The 21,875-nt window shown below is 35.9% G+C and overlaps 1 protein-coding gene across 5 annotated transcripts in view; it reads left to right on the top strand.

Moving 5' to 3' along the window:
• Nucleotides 1-21,875, top strand: part of LOC100394816 (N-deacetylase and N-sulfotransferase 3) — a 183,433-nt gene that overhangs the window by 154,052 nt on the left and 7,506 nt on the right. For 3 of the 5 annotated variants that reach the window (XM_008992776.5, XM_002745449.6, XM_035293059.3), the window contains 4 exons: nt 3,094-3,217; nt 8,332-8,506; nt 11,708-11,878; nt 13,138-13,247. In XM_008992776.5, coding sequence (XP_008991024.3) covers nt 3,094-3,217; nt 8,332-8,506; nt 11,708-11,878; nt 13,138-13,247 — 580 coding nt within the window. The remainder of the gene's footprint in view (nt 1-3,093; nt 3,218-8,331; nt 8,507-11,707; nt 11,879-13,137; nt 13,248-21,875) is intronic. The other 2 variants (XM_078366578.1, XM_078366579.1) reach the window with 1 other exon arrangement.

Raw genomic sequence — 21,875 nt, 5'->3', positions numbered from 1 at the left:
TTAACCCTGATAAATTGCATTATACCTTTTACTATGTAAAATAATTAGGTTACATTCATTTTTTCTGTTTGTCTAATTAATGCTGGTCATGAAAGGCTACTAAAAGTGAAATAAATGTATTTAATACAATTTTTAAAAAGATCCAGAAAAGAATGTTTTCAGTTGATCTAAGAAAGAAATTAATCTGTTTTTCATTCTCACATTATAATGGCAATACTTATTTCCAAAAAGATTTATTATTTTTAATTTTTAAAATGCCTCATGCATATAAAGTATTATATCTCAAGTACATAATTGAGATTAAAATGCATTTATTTATTATAATTCTAAGTTATATCTCAATAAAGTTTTTATCTGGAAAAATACCTTTTGAATATTCAGATAGGCACTCTTTAGGTGATTTCACATAGGTTACCTCATTGATCCTCATAAACCCTGAAAGCTAAGTATTTTCTTCCCCATTACACAGATGGAAAAACTAAGACTCAAGAGGTTAAATATTTTTTGTTCAAATTCACACTGCTGGTAAGTATAAGAAATAAAAATCTTGATCCTAGAATTTACCTGACTTCAAAGAACATGCTCTTTCTATATTACTATGGATTTCATGTAATGGAGCATCTTTTTCTCCAATAAATTTTAGATATTGCTTCACAGTTATTGTAAGTCAGTGATTCTCAAGGGTGGTTGCCAGACCAGCAGCATAAGCATCACCAGAGAACTTAATCAGATAAGTGTAAATCCTTGGGTTATAACAAAGATTTGCTGAATCAGAGATACTGGGGAAGAGCTGAGCTATCTGTGTTTTAACAAGCCCCCCACATGAATCTGATGCATGTTAGTTGGAGGACCACTGTTTTAAGGCATGCTTGTGAAGAACATTTTTACTTTATATATCATAGGTTACTATGTTTTATTCCCTATAATGATCTATGATTACAGACAAAGTGTTCATTGTTTGGCTCAGATGTAATATGGGAAGACTGCCTCTTTCGATTTATTTTTTAAGACAATATTGCCATTGAAGAGTTATTTTAACTACTTTTCTTTGTATAGATATGGTAGATTTAAGTAAATAAATACTAAAGAAAGCTTAACTTATAAATATTTAGTGTACTTAAATATTACCATATTTGTACGATTTAAGCAAATCAACACTAAAATACTACTTTACTGCCATATTAATACTATTTAAGGGCTGGGCACAGTGGCTCATGCCTGTACTCCCATCACTTTAGGAGGCCAAGGCAGGTGGATCACCTGAGATCAGGAATTTGAGACCAGCCTGGCCAACATGGTGAAATGCTATCTCTACTAAAAATATAAAAATTAGCTGGGCATGCTGTCAGGCACCTGTAAAGAGGCTGAGGCACAAGAATCACTTGAGCCCAGAAGGAGAAGGTTGTGGTGAGCTGAAATCATAGCACTGCACTCCAGCATGGGCAACAGAGCAAGACTCCATCTCAAAAAATATATATATAAACTATTTAAGTAAATACTAGCATATTGATGCTATTCAAATAAATGCTATACTATCATATTAATACTATTTATACTATTATTTAATCAGTATTATTAATAATACCATATTAATACATTTAAGTACATAAATACTAAAGAAAACTTACTTGAAAGAAAATTCAAAATTTTGTACAAATGGCAACATGACATAATTACTAAGCAAAATTAGAGTAGCAATTTCTCCAAGTGAGAGAAATAAGGCCATGTCTTATTACTATTGCTAGCTAGTGCCTTGGAATATAATTAACAAGTCCTGCTCCACAGATTGTATAATACTGTAAATAATAGTATATTTCTCTCCTCGGAGTAGCCAGTACCTATAAATATTATGTAATATAAATATAAATATTTATATATTATCTTAAAAACACAGTCACAGTTACGAGTATTACATACACGGTTAAATTTTGACAAACGAAACCCAAACTGCCTTACTTTCTCTTGCACCAATCTGACCAAGCTACACACTTTATCTCCTTCGCTTAGGCTTATAAAACACTAATCATACAGTTTATGACGTTGCTCACTTTTTGAAAAATCATACCCTTACTCCCCAATAGTCACAAATATATATGAGTAACTGTGATATATCATTCTCTTCCCTATTAAATGCAAATTTTATAAGTTATATCACTAAGAAAGGGCACAATTTTTTTCCAATTTAGCTATTTAAACAATTTTTGCTACTACTTTTATAAAAATATAAGTACATTCAAGCTTAAGCAAACTTGTTGAAAGATTAAATTCTGTCTTAAGTTTAATTAGCTCTCATAGGCCTCAGGAAAAACATAACATGAGAACCCAAGTATTGATTTTGGTAATGTAATATATTAAATAATAATATATTGCATTTATATAGTGCCTTATTACTATCAAAATGTCTTCGGGTACATGTCCTTTCATTCTCAAAGAAAATCGATGAAATAAGCAAGGCAGGTGATTTTCCATTAAGAAAGCTGAGACAGGCCAGGTGAGGTGGCTCACTCCTGTATTCTCAGCACTTTGGGAGCCCGAGGTGGGAGGACTGCATGAGCTCAAGCATTCAAGACTAGCCTGAGCAACACAGTCATCTCTACTAAAGATAAAAAAAACTTTGCAAATTCAGTCAGGCTCCGTGGTACATGCCTATAGTCCCAGCTGCTTGAGAGGCTGAGACAGGAGGATCCCATGAGCCTGGTGTTGAGATTGTAGTGAGCCACGATTCCACCACCACACTCCAGCCTGGGCAACATAGTGAGACACTGTCTCAAAAAAAAAAAAAAGAAAAGAAAAAGAAAGCTGAGAAAAACAGACGCTAAAAGACAAAGACACAGACAAATCAGTCATTGAGCTGAGATCGAAAGCCAGTTCTCAATCTCTGCAACAGGCCTCTTTTCACACCACAGCATCTCCATTTTTTTAGAATCTGCTTCTATTAAACTGCTGATTATCTATTCAATTTATTTCAAGGAGTAGTTATAACAAATTTGTTTGGGTCATTATAATATTTAATTTACTAATGACTTTAAAGTGCTAGTCATAGGAAATTGTGTTTCCATTTAATTAATTTCTAAACCTCTATTGTCTTTCCAGGTACCACTGCTTTGTATTTGTTCCTGGTTATGCATCCTTCCATCCTTAGTAACTCCCCCAGCCCAAAAACCTTTGAGGAGGTACAGTTCTTTAATAGAAATAACTACCACAGGGGGATTGATTGGTAAGATGGGTTATTAGTATAAATCTAAAAGTATATGTACTGTGTACAGTGTAAACTTAGCGCTAATATTTAGAAACATATAAGTTTGTAGTCACAAATAAAAGTTAACCTCTGTGCCTTGGAAATTGGTTGAATATCATAAAGGAGCTCAGAAATTTTTCAGAACAAACTCTTCTAAGTGTATAAAGGGATTTGTTTCCCCAAGAGGATCGCATGTAATTTCAATTGGTATTAATTTTATTTGATGGTAACTACAGATATTAAGTCAGAATAATAGCATAATACTCGGAAATTTCATTCCTCTCTACTCATAAGGAAAAAAAATCTTCCTATCTTTTTCTTCTTGTGCATTTTTATTAAGTGATACTATAGCCAATATATGTAATTTTCTATTTTCTTTGGCACATAAAAGAAAAATAAATAAAACTAGAAATGTTTGTATATTACATAAATAATCAAAACCATAAAAAACCTATCAATATACAAAATTTAATTTTTGCCTTTGAACTGAAATTAGAAATATGTCAACCATCTGAAGAAAACACTTAAAAAGTAAAAATAACAGAATACACAAAATACAGTCATGTAGTAGAGCTAGATGGTACAAACTAACATGTTCATCATAAAGTGTACTAGAGGTCTTGTTATGAAGGTATGCTGGACAGAGAGTGGTATAAAGGAGTGAATTATAATAATTCTACAGCATAAATATATTTTGCATGTATTTTACCATTGTCATATATAGTAACCTCTGTTGTCAAATTGCATGATCTCAATTTTAAAATTATCAACCCCTGAGGAGCTGCTTGTGAACAATCTGAATGAAAAGAAAAAGAAATGGATTGAGCATAATTTGAGCCCCTCCTAGGATTTACATATATTCTAATTGTTATATATTTCACTACCAACTTTTCAGTTCAGGGCTTGATATTAATTGTGTTGTATTAAATAACAGCTGGAAAATCAAGAAACCATCAACAACGGCAAGGCACAGTGGCTCGCACCTGTAATCCCAGCATTTTGGGAGGCTAAAGTGGGTGGATCACTTGAAGTCAGGAGTTAGAGACTAGCCTGGGCAACATAGCAAGAACCCATCTCTACCAAAAATACAAAAATTAGCCTGGCATGATGGGGGGCACCTGTGGTCTCAGCTAACTTGAGAGGTTGAGATGGGAGGATCACCCGAGCCCAGGGATGTTGAGGCTGCAGTGAGCTGTGACTGCACCACTGCACTCCAGCCTGAGCAACAGACTGAGTCACTGTCTCAAAAAAAGAAAAAGAAGAGAAAGAAACCATCAGCTACTTCAGCTGTATGTGACCACTGATTCAAATATATATGCCAGTATGTAATTGTAGAATAAAATGATATTAACATCAGGACTAAAAGGACTGAATAAAAACTGCTTTGGAGGTGGACAGGAATGCATTAGCATTGCATTCCTGTCACTACTTGGATTGTCTAGGACTTTTTATCAAAAAACATTTTTGAAAAATTCATGGTAAAAAATTTGTACAAGTTATCAATTTTTTACCATAAATGTTTCATAAATATGTTTTGATCATCATGTGGATGGGTACTCTAATAAGAACAAAAGTCCAGCCAGGCATGGTGTCTCATGCCTGCAATCCCAGCATTTTGGGAGGCTGAGGCAGGCAGATCACCTAAGTTCAAGAGTTCGAAACCAGCCTGGCCAACATGGTGAAACCCTGTCTCTACTAAAAATGTAAAAATTAGCTGGGCATATTGGCACATGCCTGTACTCCCAGCTACTCATGAGTCTGAGGCAGGAGAATCACTTGAACCTGGGAGGTGGAGACTGCAGTGAGCCAAGATCATGCCACTGCACTCCAACCTGGGTGAGAGCAATACTGTGTTAAAAAAAAAAAACTAAAAGGTCCCTTAAGCAGTTTACAAGGAGATGACATAAATAAATAAAAAGCTAAAGAGCAATGAAAGATTCTAAATATAACTCATTAAAACCACCAAATACATATACTTTTGATTGACAAATTGTTTACAAAAGTCAACTGATGCAAATAACAAAAAATAGTAATTGCAAATGTCAATGTGTAGCAATAACTACAGCTTTACTCTCGATGACATCAAATGTTTTCAAACCCTCAGAATGGCCTTGCCTCTCTATGAGGCATCAGCACCTTAGCAGTCCTGTTGGGACTGTGATATCACAGGTTGAAGATTATGAAGATTATGTGGTCTCAGAGTGCCAGGGTCACCTAAAGAATTAACCCAGTGACAGTTAAGTTAATCTGAATGTGTAGATCTGTTATTTTGGAGAACTGGATAAAACCAGCAGCCTAAGCACAAGCTTAGGGCACAAGCAAAGTAGGGCATATGACAATTTAAAAACTATCTTTGACAAGAGAGTCAACATTTGCAATCAGACGATTTAAGAAAAATGTTTGACTTATGCATACATGTAAATTTGGTATTTCATGATTTGGTCTTATTATTTTTAGTTACATAGGAACTTATTGGAGGGCTGAAGTAGTATGTAGAAAGCCAGGAAATCCTATCAGCATTTAGAACTTCTAAACATTGTAATCTGGCTTTAAGGAAAATCCCGTGTCTGTAATCCCAGAACTTTGGGAGACTGAGGCTGGTGTATCACCTGAGACCAGGAGTTCAAGACCAGCCTGGCCAAGATGGGTGAAACCCCATCTCTAGTAAAAATACAAAAATTAGCGAGGTGTGGTGGCAGGTACCTGCAATCCCAGCTTCTTGGGAGGCTGAGGCAGGAGAATTGCTTGAACCTGAAAGGTGGAATTTGCAGTGAGCTGAGATCGCACCACTGCACTCCAGCTTGGGTGACAGAATGAGACTCCATCTCCAAAAAAAAGAAAGAAAGACTTAGTGTCAACCCAAATAACAAATAACTGTGGAATATTGCAAAAAAATTACATTTTCAAAACTTAAGGGAGGCAGGCACTTACTTTTAATCCCCAATTTGTTAAAATACTCCAATTGGCTCACTAATTTTTTTTAATAACCTCAATTTACATTCTCTACATGTGAGCCTTTTGCAGAGCTTCCAGGTTTCATACTAAAAATATGAACGTTTTATTTACTTCTCTGTTCATCAAACATCTTTCAAGTGCCTGTAAGTGCTAGCAACTACACTAGAAAAGTGCAGCGCTGAGCATGATGGCTCACGCCTGTAATTCCAGCACTTTGGGAGGACGGGGCAGGCGGATCATGAGGTCAGGAGCAGACCAGCCTAACCGACATGGTGAAACCCTGTCTCTACTGAAAATACAAATATTAGCCGGGCGTGGTGATGCACACCTGTAATCCCAGCTACTCAGGAGGCTGAGGCAGGAGAATCGCTTGAACCCGGGAGGCAGAAGTTGCAGTGAGCCAAGATCTGGCCACTGCACTACAGCCTGGGAGAAAGAGTGAGACTCTGTCTCCAAAAAAAAGAAAAGAAAAATTTTGACATATAGACAAACAAGAGCTGCGCCCTGCCCTCTCCATGAGCCCCTGGGGCCTGGCAAAACCAACACATTATAGGTCCAAGATTCAGACCTGCTTGAGGGGGTTTTCAAAGCCTAAACTGTTCCATATTAAAAGTCTTCTAGGAAGGTGGGACAGGTTTAAGAAGCTAAAATTTCTGCTCTTTTTTTGTGATTTTATGAAGCCTTTTTCAGAACAAGCAAGCTTGAGACAAGTTTGGACCAAATAAGATACCACTAGGCACTTTAAATAATCTTAGCACTCCTGGTGTGAATTTCTACATAAGGAGTATCCTGAAATTTGGCACTTTCTGTAAATAGAATGTACACCAGAATAAATAGCACATCAAATCTTCCAGAAATTTTTGTATATCTCTTTCTCTGTAAAGGGGTGCCAGAATTACATATTACCAACAAGCCAATTCTAGACAACATAAAAGGATTTTACTGCTCTGAATCTCAAGATACCACTGTGTTGCACCAGCTAAACTGCAATGTGTTAACAACTGGAATCCTACCAGAAGCTTTATCATGTTTTAGGATATGATCTCACATTCAAAAATTTATGAACATCTCATGATCTTTTGGTCAAAACAAAACAAGACACTTAAAAAAAAAAAAAACAGGTCATTGTATGAATGTTAATGACTTTTTTGTTCAGTAATTATTGAACTACCTTGTCTTGGTAGCCCAGTGTCATAATGGCTTATGATTGGAAGGGGGTGGTAGTGGAGGCTGAGGTCATTATCATAAAATTTAAGAATCCCTAGAAGCTATATTTTTATAGTCTCTCTAAAAAAGCCCTTTTCCTCTAAAAGATGTTCCTTAGTGCTTCAGAAATATCTCTTATTCTATGCAGAATTAGTTGTATTTGACAACTTTTATTCAGGTGGAACTTTAAACAAAATCCTACATTTCAGTGCTAAACCCTATAGATATCCCTGTGTTCATTCTGCCGGTAATTTGAATTCTCTCTACCTATAAGGATATAGAACATGACCTTGGGAAATTTGTTAGGATTTTATATTTGGAATGTACACACTTTTTAAACGTCTCCTATAATTATTCTAAAGAGGAACATAAGTGGCTCTATATGATAAAAATTAAGCAAAAAAGCAATATTTATACCAGATATGCTCTGCACCTTTGACACTATGTGATTAAATATAACACTGGCATAATACATGGAAAAGAAATTATTTCACTTGCAATAAAGTAAAAAATATCTCCTCTAAATCCTTTTAAAATGCCTGAACTGAACATATCATCTGTTTTAATAAAAATTTTTTGTTTGAGTACTTGAATTTTTCTCTGTATAATGTTTCCACATTCAGACACATTTGATACAGTTAGGTTAATTACTGCTTCAGTTTAATCACTATGTTTCTACATTTTTGTTATCTCTTATATTTTTTCCTGATATTAAGCAAAACACAAAGAAAATTTACCTCAAAAAAATCTTCCAAACACGTTATTAGTGTTCTGGGTAGTTTTCTTTTGCTAACTATTGAGGACAAATGCTGTAAAGAAAAAGGCTTTTATTTAGGAAACAGATGAATTTGTGGGACACTTTTAACATCTTTGGTCACCAGAATATGAGTATGAACGAGAGTCTTATTTTGAGAAAAATATTCCTTTTCTAGGTATATGGATTTCTTCCCAGTCCCATCTAATGTCAGCACTGACTTTTTGTTTGAGAAGAGTGCCAATTACTTCCACTCAGAGGAAGCCCCTAAAAGAGCTGCTTCTCTGGTTCCCAAAGCCAAGATCATCACCATTCTCATTGACCCTTCAGACCGAGCATACTCCTGGTACCAGGTAAGGAAAATGCAAACAAAACTAATAGGGAGAAGGGGAGTATGGACAATGGAGCATCATTTTTAGCAATAGCCACTACCTCAGGTTTTCACAAAAGAGATTTGCTAGTTGTTTGATATCTATGAAAAAATTGGTACCTTTTTCTTAATTTCCATTGAGAAATTTCCTCCACTTTTTATTTTATTAACTTAATTCTTTAATAAAATGTATTAATGCAATAAAAGAAACTTAAATTAAAATATTAGAAAATACTTACTTTTATATCTCTGCTTCTATATATTGGCATTTTAAAGGTAATAATTTAAAATCATTATTTTTTCATCTAATTCATGTGTACTCTATAAAGAGTCAGACAGCAACAATTTCAGTCTTTGTGGGTTATACAGTCTCTGAGGCAATTATGCCATTGTATTTCAAAAGCAGCCATAGACAATATGTAAATGCATAAGCACTGCCGTGTTCCAATAAAACTTTACTGAACAGGCAGTAGGCCATAAATTGCTGACCTAGCTCTAAAAGAGCTTAAATAACTGCTTGTACAAAAGAGACAGCTTAGTGGCAAAGCTAATATAAGAATTTTTAGGCTAGGTGTGATGGCTTATGCCTGTAATCCAAGTACTTTGGAAGGTGGGAAGATTTTTTTCAGCCCAGTAGTTCAGGTGGGAAGTTTGTTTGAGCCCAAGAGCTCAAGACCAGCCTGAGCATCATAGGCAGACTCTGTCTCCACAAATAAGAAAAATTAGCCAGGCATGGTGGCACATGCCTGTGGTCCCAGCTTCTTGGAAGGCTGAAGTGGGAGGATCACCTGAGCCTGGGAAGGTTTAGACTGCAGTAAGCACCATATACTCCAGCCCAGACAGCAGAGGGAGATGGTCTCAAAAAAAAAAGAAAAGAAAAGAAAAGAAAAGAAAAAAATCCTTCATCCCTGAGAGCCTAACATGTCTAAATGTTTCTTGTGTACTCATTGCCATTGTTTTCTTAGGTTGGTTAGAACCTTGTACAGAAATGATCACTTTGAAGTAATTTAACAAACTCTAGTAATAAGACATATATCAAATAGAAAATATATATATATTTTATAATAAATTACAAATATAGGAAATAATCTTTTAAAACTTCTTTCAGTGATATTTTAACCACCAGTTGGAAGGATTCAATAAGAAGCAGTCAAAATTAACATAAGAACATAATAAAATTAATGGAGTCAGTGTCTTTAGTCTCTAGGATCCTTAGTTCTCATTTCTCAGTTTTGTAATTTAAAAAATGTTTTCCTACTATTCATGTGTTTATCCATTCATTAAATAATTTTAATGACTACTGTGTGCAAGGTTTTGTTCTAAGTATGATTTGAAAAATATATCCAATGCTATACTTGAAATTGATTTCAGCCTAAGTAGAGAAATATGTATAAACAAACATATAAATTAGAAAGTAATAAGTGATGAACATACAGACTTATTCAGAACGACAAGGCCCACGTGACAAAGACCACCTGGGAAAAGGCAGATTTATTCATGGCTGTCTCAGAGAAGTCCAAATACCAGAACTATGGGCACGTTTTTAAGTAAGGGAAAGATATGTAAGGGAAGAATTTAGGTAAAATTAAAATGAAGAAGTGTTTTCATAGATGCAGAGCTATGTAAAGGAGTTATCATCAGATCAGTACTAAAAAGCAGACTAAGGGTCCTATTTTCTTGGAAACTATAATGTGAAGACAAACATAGAATGTTCTATGTACAAAAATCCCTATTCTGAAATCTGCAAGTAGGCTGGATATACTACTTCCTGTGTTAAAGAGACCCACATGGCTTAGGTCCTCCCTTCCAGAGTAGGATATTCCCTTCTCACTGATTTGATTTAAAACAGCTACATTCTAGACAATTGTAATATTAGAGAATAAAGTTCATCATCACTAAGTCCTTTTGCTACTTAACAAAAGCAGTTTTTGCAGTTCTCAAGAGGAAGAACGGATTGTTGGGAAAGGTTTTATGGCAGGAACATAGTGGGAAAAGGTCATAGAAAGCAGAGAAAACTTAGATAGGCATTTTGATAATAATCTGAATAATAGGGAGTGGAGACATCTTGGAAAGCTAAAATCCACAATTCTGTACTAATCATTCATGCTAAACATGAAGCCATCTTTTAAATCAAAACATACAGCAAACTGCAGATTGAGTGATTTGATTTTGCACCTTTTACCTTTTCCGCCAAGTCTCTGGAGAAAATAGAAATAAGCCTTAATAGACTCCAAGAGAAAGAAAATTGGAGCTTGGCAACCACTTAGTCCCTGAAAAATGAGGAATTTACAGAAAAAGAAGGCTTTAAGGCTGCAAGCTAACAAAAACGTCCTAAATATTACAAATAAATCACAGCGGCAAAATGCAGGCCTTAACAAAGTCTAGGAGAGTTTGTAGTCCAGTGATTTGAACCTCAATTGCAGAAAATCTGCTATTCAACTAGATGTGGTAAACATCCACAAACTCACCACTAAGCCTGAATACTTATGGGCCAATTTAAAGAAAAGGTGATTTACTCACACCCATGGGCCTGAGCCTGAGCCATTATGAAACACTTTCCTACTTGCATTGCTGCTTTCTGCATTTTCTGCACAATAAATGATTCTGATTCGTCACAAAGGTTACCATTAGATAAAATAATCTTGGCTTTTAGATACCAGGCAATGTATGATAAAAGCTGTGGATTTCAGATAATGTACATGTCAGACTTTCTACTACTTTCTCCATTTAAAAGAGCCGATAGGCCTTTTCTAATCTAAAACTGCATTACTAGATGGAGCAAAACTATTTGGCAGAGGTAGAGTGCTTGTCTATTATGGATAGTCACTGGACACAATAAATGGTTTGCTTATGCACTGGAAAGGGAGCATTAATGCAGCTTTTGAAAGTTTACTTTCAGAATAAAATATGTACACTAAGGAAACAAGTCAGTAAAGCTGGTGAAGGAATCCTATCAATAAGAATTCAACTTTTACCAGAAAAGTTCTCAAAAATTTACTCCCATAAGTATCAGAACTTTAAATCCTGATGCTCCAAGCAAACATTTTCATGTTATTAATTTCAAAATAAATAACTCTCCAGCAGTGAGGCACTTCTTTAGCTTTGAGACTTGTCACAAAGATTGGTTTTTAATTATTTATGCCTATGGTTCAGATTAGTTTAATTATCCATCTTTTCATCATAGCATCAGAGATCACATGAAGACCCTGCAGCCCTGAAATTTAGCTTCTACGAAGTGATCTCAGCAGGGCCCCACGCACCCTCGGAGCTCAGAGCCTTGCAGAAGAGATGTTTGGTCCCAGGGTGGTATGCCAACCACATCGAGAGATGGCTTGTTTATTTCCCCCCATTTCAGGTATGGAGTAATAAGGATTTACATCATATTCAAATCTCATTAAGTTGATGACTTTGCCTTAGGATAAGAAAATTTTCACTCACTAAACTATTACTCGTTTTTCCTCTTTAGTTGTAAATAATGAGGTTGCTGCAAGGAGAAATAGGCAGAGGTAGAAAAACTGTTTAATTTTCCACGAGTATTTCAGGATAATTCTCCCTGCTCTATTTGCTGTGCATACCTCTCCTGGTTGTAAAAAGCCTAGAAAGCTTTAGGTCCCTGATTCTTATTCCGAGAATAAAGTTTGAAAGAGAACCTCTTAACCAAATAAGACAAATATTGTTTTGCTTAATTAAGTGCCATTATTTCCTTTCTGAACCATCTTGCTGAATTTTTTATAAGTCCTGGGTTTTTCTAAGCCCCTTGAATCGCATCTGCCAGGGATCAACCTAGATTACAAAATCAGCCCCGCGTGGGATTGTGTAAGCAATCCAGTCACATCAGACATGACAAATGCCTGTAAGTCTAGAACCATGCTGTCCAATATGACAGCCACTACCACATACGGCTATTTCAATTTATATTAAAATCAAATAAAATGAAAAGTTCAGTTCCTCAGTTGCTGTAGCTACATTTTAAATGATCAACTAGCTACATGTTAGATCCAACACGTCCAAAGTTCTACTGAACAGTGCTGGTCTAGACTAAATAGAAATATCAGAGAAGAGGTCCAGATAAACAAGACCGGCTTTACAGGCTTTGTGGCCTTTAATCCTGGTCTCCTCTCATCTTGCAGGGTCCACCCTCCTCAGAGCAACAAGCAACTTCTCCTTAGTTTCTTGAAGAACTTTATCCATATTCAGGTTTTCTGAGAGTCTAACGTCATTCCCCAAATGGCTTATCAAAATATTTCTCCAACCTTTACAGTGCCAGTTCTGAAAGGAATTGTGAAGAATGACATGTTCTCTGTCATCTTATATCTGAGTTCATTACAACCTTTCTTCTTTCCTACAGGACTCCGCAGCTTGAATGACAAATCATTGCTTTGCCTGTTTTGAAAGTTGGTTTCCCTTTGTGATTTTTTCAGTCACATTTCTAAGCTCTCTTGGTCTCGCAACTGCCTTTTATGTTTTCATAGGGTTTGCAGGACTTCTCAGCTTGCAAACCATGAGTGTTCTTAACTGGTGTGATTTATTTCTTAATCCAGGTCATTAATGAGGATGAATGTTTACGTGTCTTTTTTCAATGTGCATTTTTTTTTTATTTCTTTGGTAATTTAGTTGCTAATTATCGATGGGCAACAACTAAGAACTGATCCTGCTACAGTGATGGATGATGTACAGAAGTTTCTAGGAGTCTCGCCTCATTACAATTATTCTGAAGCTTTAACGTAAGTTTATATTTGAATTAGTTTATTGAAGTTTCAGCAAAAAACTGATTTCAAAGAAATTGCAGTTTCGCCATACAATTTTCAGGTTATCTGTTCCTCATATATTGGTTATTTTTTCAATTTGACAGTAACTACTTAAAAAAAAATTGCAACAGTGTGATAAAGAAATGTCCTAAATCCTGTGTTGATTCCTAATTGTACAAAGATTTCCCTGGGAGGAAAATAGAGAAATAAAACAGGTGTAAATCTTAAAACAAACCGCTAACCTTAAAAGAAGTTACTTGAAATAAGTTCGTAAAGCCTGAGCCTATTTAACAAGCAATACAGGGCCTCTTGGAAGTATGAACCGGTGATTAGGTAGTTTAGGAACGGACTCTTCTCTCATTTGTGTAATTTTCAGAAACAGTATCAGGCAGCAAAAAATAGTCCATAGGTAATTGAATAAGCAGAGAGAGATGTACTATTATTGCTCCTAAGCATACATCCTTTTTTTAATTTTTTTGCATCTTTGTCTTTACCCACTATTCATCTGACCCTGTCACCTCTCCTTCAGAGGCCTCAGCAGTTAAAGCACTGGTTTGATTTTTCTGTTCATTTGCATGGTTTTTTGCTGGTTTCCTGTGATTTTCTTAGGTAACTGACTCTATAAGGTCCATGACTGGGGGCAAGGCACTAGGATTTAAGAATGCAATCACTCTCGGAGGTGTGCACACTCCTAAGACTTAGTGCCTCCTGACATTTGTTCCTAGGCGCCTCTCTTACCTCACCCTAGTGCTGGCTCTGGACCTCACTTAGCATTTTTTAAAATTTATTTTTACTTTTTTTTAGAGGGAGTCTCATACTGTCACCTGGGCTGGAATGCAGTGGCACAATCTCGGCTCACTGCAATCTCCGCCTCCCAGGTTCAAGCAATTCTCCTGCCTCAGCCTCCCAAGTAGGTGGGATTACAGGCACCCACCACCATGCCTGACTAATTTGTTTTTTGTATTTTTAGTAGAGATGAGGTTTCACTATGTTGGCCAGGCTGGTCTCAAACTCCTGTCCTCATGATCCTCCCACCTCGGCCTCTCAAAGTGCTGGGATTGTAGGCATGAGCCACCACACCCAGCCCATTTAGCATTTTTGAAGAAGACCTCTATCTTTCTCTGTCCATTTAAAATGGTTGGCAATCAGATTTAGGAGAATTATATTCATTCCTACCCCACATGTGTAGGGCAACTTGAAGATACTGAGTTGGATTAAATCATGGACCTGACTCGCACTATAAGTTGGGTTGTTGTTTTTTTTTTTTTTTTTTTTTTAATTACCTTAGGCTCACAGACTAAGCCTTAAAGAAACTGAAAAAGATGATTATGGAATTCTTCCATTGCACTTTTCAGTATAAAATTCAGTTCCATAGATCAAGTAGTTTTCCCTTTTTTTTTGGTACTTTTTAATATCAATTTAGAAAGTGAGAGGTAGGTTTCCTTTACCTTTCATCAACCTTTGCAGAAAAAAAAAAATGAGATAAGCAGAAAAACATCAAATACTGCTTTTATGTTCTACAAACCAAATACAAAGACATGTAAGGAGGCATTTTGGTTTAGAGGACAAAGGAGTAAGTGGAACTCTGCAGTTTTGAGCTTCCTTCCTAAGAGACATTTATGCTTTGCTGTTATTATTAACCTTCTGACCTCTGTGTTTTCTATACTATGAGTACTGTCAGAGTTTTGTAGCACTTAGTTCAAGTACTAACACAGACACTGGTCTTAGGCATTTAACATTCTACTAGACCTTAAAGAAAGCTGATGATTGCAGTTTGCAGTTAAAAATTCAAGACCATTTTCTGTTTTATATCTTTTTAAGTATCTGTTAGAAAAGAAAGCTTTTATTTTCTAAACAGTTTTCTATTTCAAGTTATGTTATCTTTGGGTCTTTTTATGGAGTTTGTAGCAAAGCATTGTATTTCAGAAATAAAGAAGTACAGTATTCTATAAAGACAGAGTTGCTTTTTCTTATGGAATAATCCTTGACCTGCATGCTGTGTATTTGTCCCCTCTGCAGCCAGCTCAGCAGCAAGCTTTTTATTCATCTCCACTGCTGAGAAAAGGCAGTGTAAACTTAAGAGAATATCAAAGCAACATACTATATACAAAGAAGTGTGGGTCCATTGCACCTGGGCTGTATCTAGCTAAAATTACCGATTATATGATTCTGTAACCTGGTGGGGTCTCAGTGGATGAAGTAGCAACATGAGATATGTGCAGTCCCTGAAACCACAGTTTCTGGTGCAGCAGTGCAACCCAGGCTCTCACCCTACGGATAGAGATAATGTGCTTTCATTCAGTTCCTTTTTATATGTTTTGGTCAGTCATCAGTTGGCCTGACACACCTTGCAAAACCTGGCAGTGCATTAGTTGTAGAATATTTGGAAGTTTCATGTCATTGTCTTGGGTCTAAATTGATCATCCTTCACCCTATGCCCTTTGCAGTTGTTTATCTGAAACCTGTCTTCACAATTTAGTTACTCCTGTTAGAGTGACTGTACTGATAGTTGTTTCTGTAGTGCTTGGGAAATATTGACAATGACTAGAGGTACAAAATATATATCCTCAGAAATGCCATTTATACCGGTTTGCAAAAGATCCTTTGTACAGTTTGGTATTGCTCCTTAATTTCCTGCTGGTGATAATGAAGATTATTTTATTGGTGCTTAAAAAAAATTCTCATTGGAAGTCCTCCAAGGATATAGTAAGCTGCAAACCAATATGAATTCTCAACTAGCTACATAAATCTAGTGTTTTGCTCATAGAATAAATGAATAAAACAAGGTCTATACAAATGTTTTATTATGTAATCTTGGCATGAAGGAGTACTTCAACTTAAGATATCTTTAAAGTTATTATCTTCCAGATAGCAAATTCCAGCATAAAAACTATTTTCAAGAGGAATCACAGTAAGCCCCCATTGTCAAGATTGTTGTTTATTCTTTTCCACAAGTGTTAAAGAAAGGGTTCAAGACTTCCAAAGACATACGAAAGTCACTGAAGAATCTGTGATGCCTTAAAATGATTTAGTACTGTCAACATGGGTGTTAAATGACATATTTAATGTTAAATAATCTAATTTTCTCAGTGATTGTGGGTGTGAATGAAATAAGCAAAGTAAGCTTTAAAGATATAAATAATAATTTTCTCATTCAATCAAGTAAATTATAATCTACAACTCTTGTTCCACATGCCCTTAATCCCTAAATGGGATTAATATACTGACATTAGCTTTTGTGATATGTGTTATATAGTGTTTTGAAGCAATCATTTGAAATAAGACAGAAAAAAACAATGCTTAGCATGAAATTGTGCTAATTTGTATACACTAAAATGAAAAATATGAACTTTTAGTTTTGCCATGAATATATCTATTCACAATTATACCTAGCCATCAATGCTAGGTATGATTTCTAAACAGATGTCTTCATGTTTAGAAATATTAATTAGCTAAATACCTGAACCTGGCATCTTTATGTCTCAGTCAGTTAACTTATTTGTCAAGATGAATGAAACCAGACTCTGTTATATGAATTTTTAGTACTAATTCACTTTGAAACATCAATAAATGGGCAATGAGAACTTGAAAGCCAGGCGTTTAGTATAACTGTTTTGTGGATAAAGGTTAGGCTAAGTCATGAAGGACTGAAGCTGCTTCAAGGTTCAGAACTTCAACGACTTTTAATATAATTTCCTTGGCAAGAAAATTTATATTGCCCAGGAATTATTTTCCTACCCACTTTAGATAAATGTGAATACCAATTACTATATTAAAACTTTCTTATTAGTATATTATAGTAGCCATAGTAACTAAAATCTATTGGTTCGCTGGATGTCATGAAAGAATACCTAGAAACGCTAAGTAGTGAAAAGAAAAAAATCTAATTTCTTATGATAAATTTTTAAGTGGTTTTAACAGTCCAAACTAAATATACATTTGTATGTTCTGTATATATACATATATCTCTCTTCATAAAAAACACTATGAAATAGGTAGAATTAGCTCACTTTTTGCAGATTAAAAAAAACAGGGCACAGGAAAGTTAAGCCAAAAGTCACTCATCAAGTAAGGTGAGGAGGCAGTATTGAAATTCAATCAGTTATCTCGGGAACCTACACTGCGAACCTGTTAATCTCCTCATATTGGCACAGGATGTTAGAACCATAGAAAAACAATACTGTGAACTTTTACTAGTGAATAGGATATTAACAGGAAGTACTTCCTTAAAAAAAAAAAAAACTAGAACCTTTAAAGGAACTATATAAGTTGTCTCAGACTTTATTATGAATAAAATCCATCTTCAGATGCACTGAATGTCACTTTTCTTCGTAAATATGTGATCATAAAGATATGCAAATTAAAATAACATTAAAATACCCGTACATACCCGTTAGCATGGCTGTCATCCAAAAGACAAGACCAATTTCTGTATTAATCCCTTCTCATGCTACTAGGAAGAAACAGCTGAGAATAGGTAATTTATAAAGGAAAGAGGTTTAGGCTGGGCAGGGAGGCCCATGCCTATAATCGCAGCACTTTGGGAGGCCACGGCAGGTGGGTCACCTGAGGTCAGAAGTTTATGAAACCAGCCTGGCCAACATGGTGAAACCTCATCTCTACTAAAAACTCAAAAAATTAGCCAGCATGGTGGCAGGCGCCTGTAGTCCCAGCTACTCAGGAGGCTGAGGCAGGAGAATCACTTGAACTGGGAGGTGGAGGTTGCAGTGAGCCAATATCACACCATTGCACTCTAGCCTTGGCAACAAGAGCAAAACTATGTAAAAAAAAAAAAAAAGGAGGAAGGGAAGGAAGAAAGAGAGGGAAAAAGACGGAAAGAGAGAGCGAGAGAAAGCAAGCAAGCAAGAAAGAAAAAGAGGTTTAATTGACTCACAGTTTCACATGGCTGGGGTGGCCTGAGGAAACTCAATCATGGCAAAAGCCACCTCTTCACAAAGAGGCAGAAGAGAGAATAAGCGCCCCCAAGGGGAAATGCCAGATGCTTATAAAACCATCAGCTCTCGTGAGCACTCACTCACTACCTCAAGAACAGCATAGGAGAAACCATCCCCATGATTGAATTACCTCCACCTGGTCCTGCCCTTGACACCTGGGGATTATTATAATTATTACAAGGGCAGGACCAGGTGGAGGTAATTCAGGACCAGGTGGTCCTGCTCTTGACAGTGGGTATCATTACAATTTGGTGAGGATACAGAGCCAAACCATTTCACAAATGTTGGCAAATATGTGGAGAAACTGGAATCCTCACACACTGCTGATAGTAATTCATAATATATGGCCACTTTGGAAAGCAGTTTTGTAGTTTCTTAAAACCTAAACAGAATCTTAAAATCCAAACAATCTAATTTCACTTCTATGAATCTACCCCCAAATAGAAGAAAACCCAAGTCCGCAAAATCTTGTAAGGGAATGATTATAGCATTATTCGTAAGAGCTAAAAAACTAGAAACAATACAAATGTCCTTCAACGGGTGAATGGATTTGCTATATCCACACCAGCAAAAAAAAAAAAAAAAAAAAGGAATGTCCAGAAAAGAGACAAATGTAGAGTTAGAAAGAGTATATCGGAAACTGGGGATGACAGCAGGGATTCACTGCAATGGGTGGCAAAAATTGGGGTTTTGGAGGGATAGTGGAAATGTTCTAAAACCAGATTGTGGTGACAATTGTACAATTATATAAACTTGCTAAATATAATTTAAACTTGCTGACTTGTACATTTAACAATATGTAAATAATATCTCAAAAAAGGTTGTTAAAATATGTATCATTAAACTGATTCCTTAAATCATAAACTGATTAAAGGAATCATTTTTTTTGTTTGCCAGAAGAGAACTAATTTAAAAAATTTCTATGCTTATCCTGTATTAGTAACATCTACATGATGGTATTTTGATTTTGAAATTTACTGAATTGCTATTTGCAATTCAGTATTCACCCATAGAAATGGTTATTCGGGCTCATGCCTATAATCCCAGCACTTCGGGAGGCCAAGGCAGACGGATCACGAGGTCAGGAGATCAAGACCATCTTGGACAACATAGTGAAACCCCATCTCTACTAAAAATACAAAAATAGCCAGGTGTGGTGGTGTGTGCCTGTAGTCCCAGCTACTCAGGAGGCTGAGGCAGGAGAATCACTTGAACCGGGAGGCAAAGGTTGCAGTGAACCGAGATCACACCATTACACTCCAGACTGGGGTGACAGAAGAAGACTCCGTCTCAAAAAAAAAAAATAGATTTTTCAATGTAAAGGCATTTCAGTTATACTTTAGTCTTCTAAATGTAATCTGAATGCTTTGTAGAATTAACCTGAATAAGAGTAGAAATAAAGTCATGTTTTTATTAATATAAAAGTGTCAGCCAGACGATGTGGCTCACACCTATAAACCTTTAGCACTTTAGGAGGCCCAGGCGGGTGGATCACCTGAAGTCAGGAGTTCGAGACTAGCCTGACCAATATGGTAATACCCCATCTCTACTAAAAACACAAAAATTAGCCAGGCATGGTGGTGCACACTTATAACCCCAGCTACTAGAGAGGCTGAGGCAGGAAAATTGCTTGAACCCAGGAGGTAGAGGTTGCAGTGAGCTGAGATCATGCCACTTCACTCCAGCCTGAGTGAAAGAGTGAAACTCCATCTCAAAAAAAATGTCACTGTTTAGAGGTTGAATCATTAGAGAATCTTGGTGCCCCTGCCCACAAGTCTTTTACAGTTACTTCTAAACATCCCAGGTGACATTCCATACAAGCTCAAGAGCCATTCTTATCCATTTCTTGTTTTACTCTTTAAATCAACAAAACTTTATAGATAACTATTATATGCATGATTCTGGAGACACAATAATAAACAAAGTATCCCCACCTCCAGGTTAGGGTAGCCATAGATGTGGGCACTAAACAATACATCAACACTTTTCCAACATGTTCACTGCCTAAAAGCCTTGAAAGGAGGGTCCCAGCCATGACAATGGTTGCCAGTGCTTACATAAACAGATTGTTTCCTAGCTGTTCCACCAGACTTCAGAGAAACACTGCTGCTTTCTGAATAGATGTGGGGAGATCCTTCTCCATCTTCTATTACACTTCTTCATTTGGGCTCTGAAATAGTATCACTTGTGTCCCAAACTCATAAGACCTGCAGTGAACAGTAGTGCCTTCATCTATCTATGACAGTTCTCTATGCAGGACCAGACCCAATTCCTCAGGCCATCGGGTAAATAAACATGCTTTCCTTTCCAGATTCTCCTTCTCATTTGCACCCTGACACACACCATTGCCTATGAGTTTATGCATACAGATGCCTAGCCCAGGTGCCAGCTACACACATAATTTTTTTTCTCAGTAAAGCTCAGCATGACACCTGCTGCATAAGATCTAATTAATTAGCAGAGATAAAAGAGAAACCTATTTTTCTTTTGATTCTTAATTTTAGCATGTGTGGAGTTCAATGTTTCTTAGAAAAACTTTCTCTCAGAAGACTACTCATTTTAACACACAGCATATATATGTTCCAGTTATGTATCTACAGCAAGCTACATTAGCAAAAAATAATAACTGGTCTGGATTCTGAATTTTGATCACTTGAATACTTAAAATGAGTCAGAATTCGATTTTGAAAATTGCTGATAGCAAAATGTTAATGAAAAATATTACATCAATTGCAGACTTCCAGAAATGTTGTATTACAGTTTCCCAAAGGCTTTCATGTACAGATTATTTAAATAATACAGTCTTTATTAATGATCTCTTTGTAATTCTGAATATAGCACTAATTTATTCAGGTGCCTTATTGATTCAAACAAGAATATAAACAGCATGAAGACAGAAAATTTTGTGTCCTGATCTGACACGATTGCTTTAATAATGATGAGAAACCAGGCTTTTCATAAATGGAATGTGATTATTCTCTCTAATACACAAAGTCTTACAGAGGCAGAAATCTAGGTTTGCATTCTTTTCATAGAGCTAGAGTTATAAATTCCACAAGATCAGCTGCATGTAGACTACACATGCACACATTAAATAACACTATTATTTTAAATGTTTTGTTAATATATAATGTACATATAATCACCCCTTGTAATTATGCAATTGATGAATACAAATGTATACAGTAGTTTTGTACCAGCAAAATCAAGATATAGAACATTTCCATTAAGAAGTTTCCTCATGCTTCTCTGCGGCCAACACTTTCTCCCTGGCAGTCATCAAGCTATGTTGTTCCACTTGGCATAAGGCTTTTGAGTTTCCTCTATGTTGCTACATCTATCAGGAGTCAATTCTTTATTATTGTTAAGTAGTCCTCCATTTTATGGATGTACCACAATTTGTTTATCTTTTCACCAGTTGATGACATGAGTAATTTGCATTTTTTGGCTATCATGAACAAAGCTACTGTGAACATTTGTGTAAAGATCTTTGTGTGGACATACATTTTCATTGCCTTTGAGTAAAAACATAGAAATGGGTTTGGTGGGTCATATAGTAGTTATGTATTTTAATTTCTAAGAAATTTTACAAAGTAAAGTTGAAATAGTTTCAATTTCTACCAACAATTCTGTTTATTCCACATCTTTG

Source organism: Callithrix jacchus, chromosome 3 (assembly GCF_049354715.1).
Source record: "Callithrix jacchus isolate 240 chromosome 3, calJac240_pri, whole genome shotgun sequence".
NCBI lineage: Eukaryota > Metazoa > Chordata > Mammalia > Primates > Cebidae > Callithrix > Callithrix jacchus.
The sequence above is the reverse complement of the archived record's forward strand: the minus strand, read 5'-3'. Positions and strand labels throughout refer to the sequence as shown.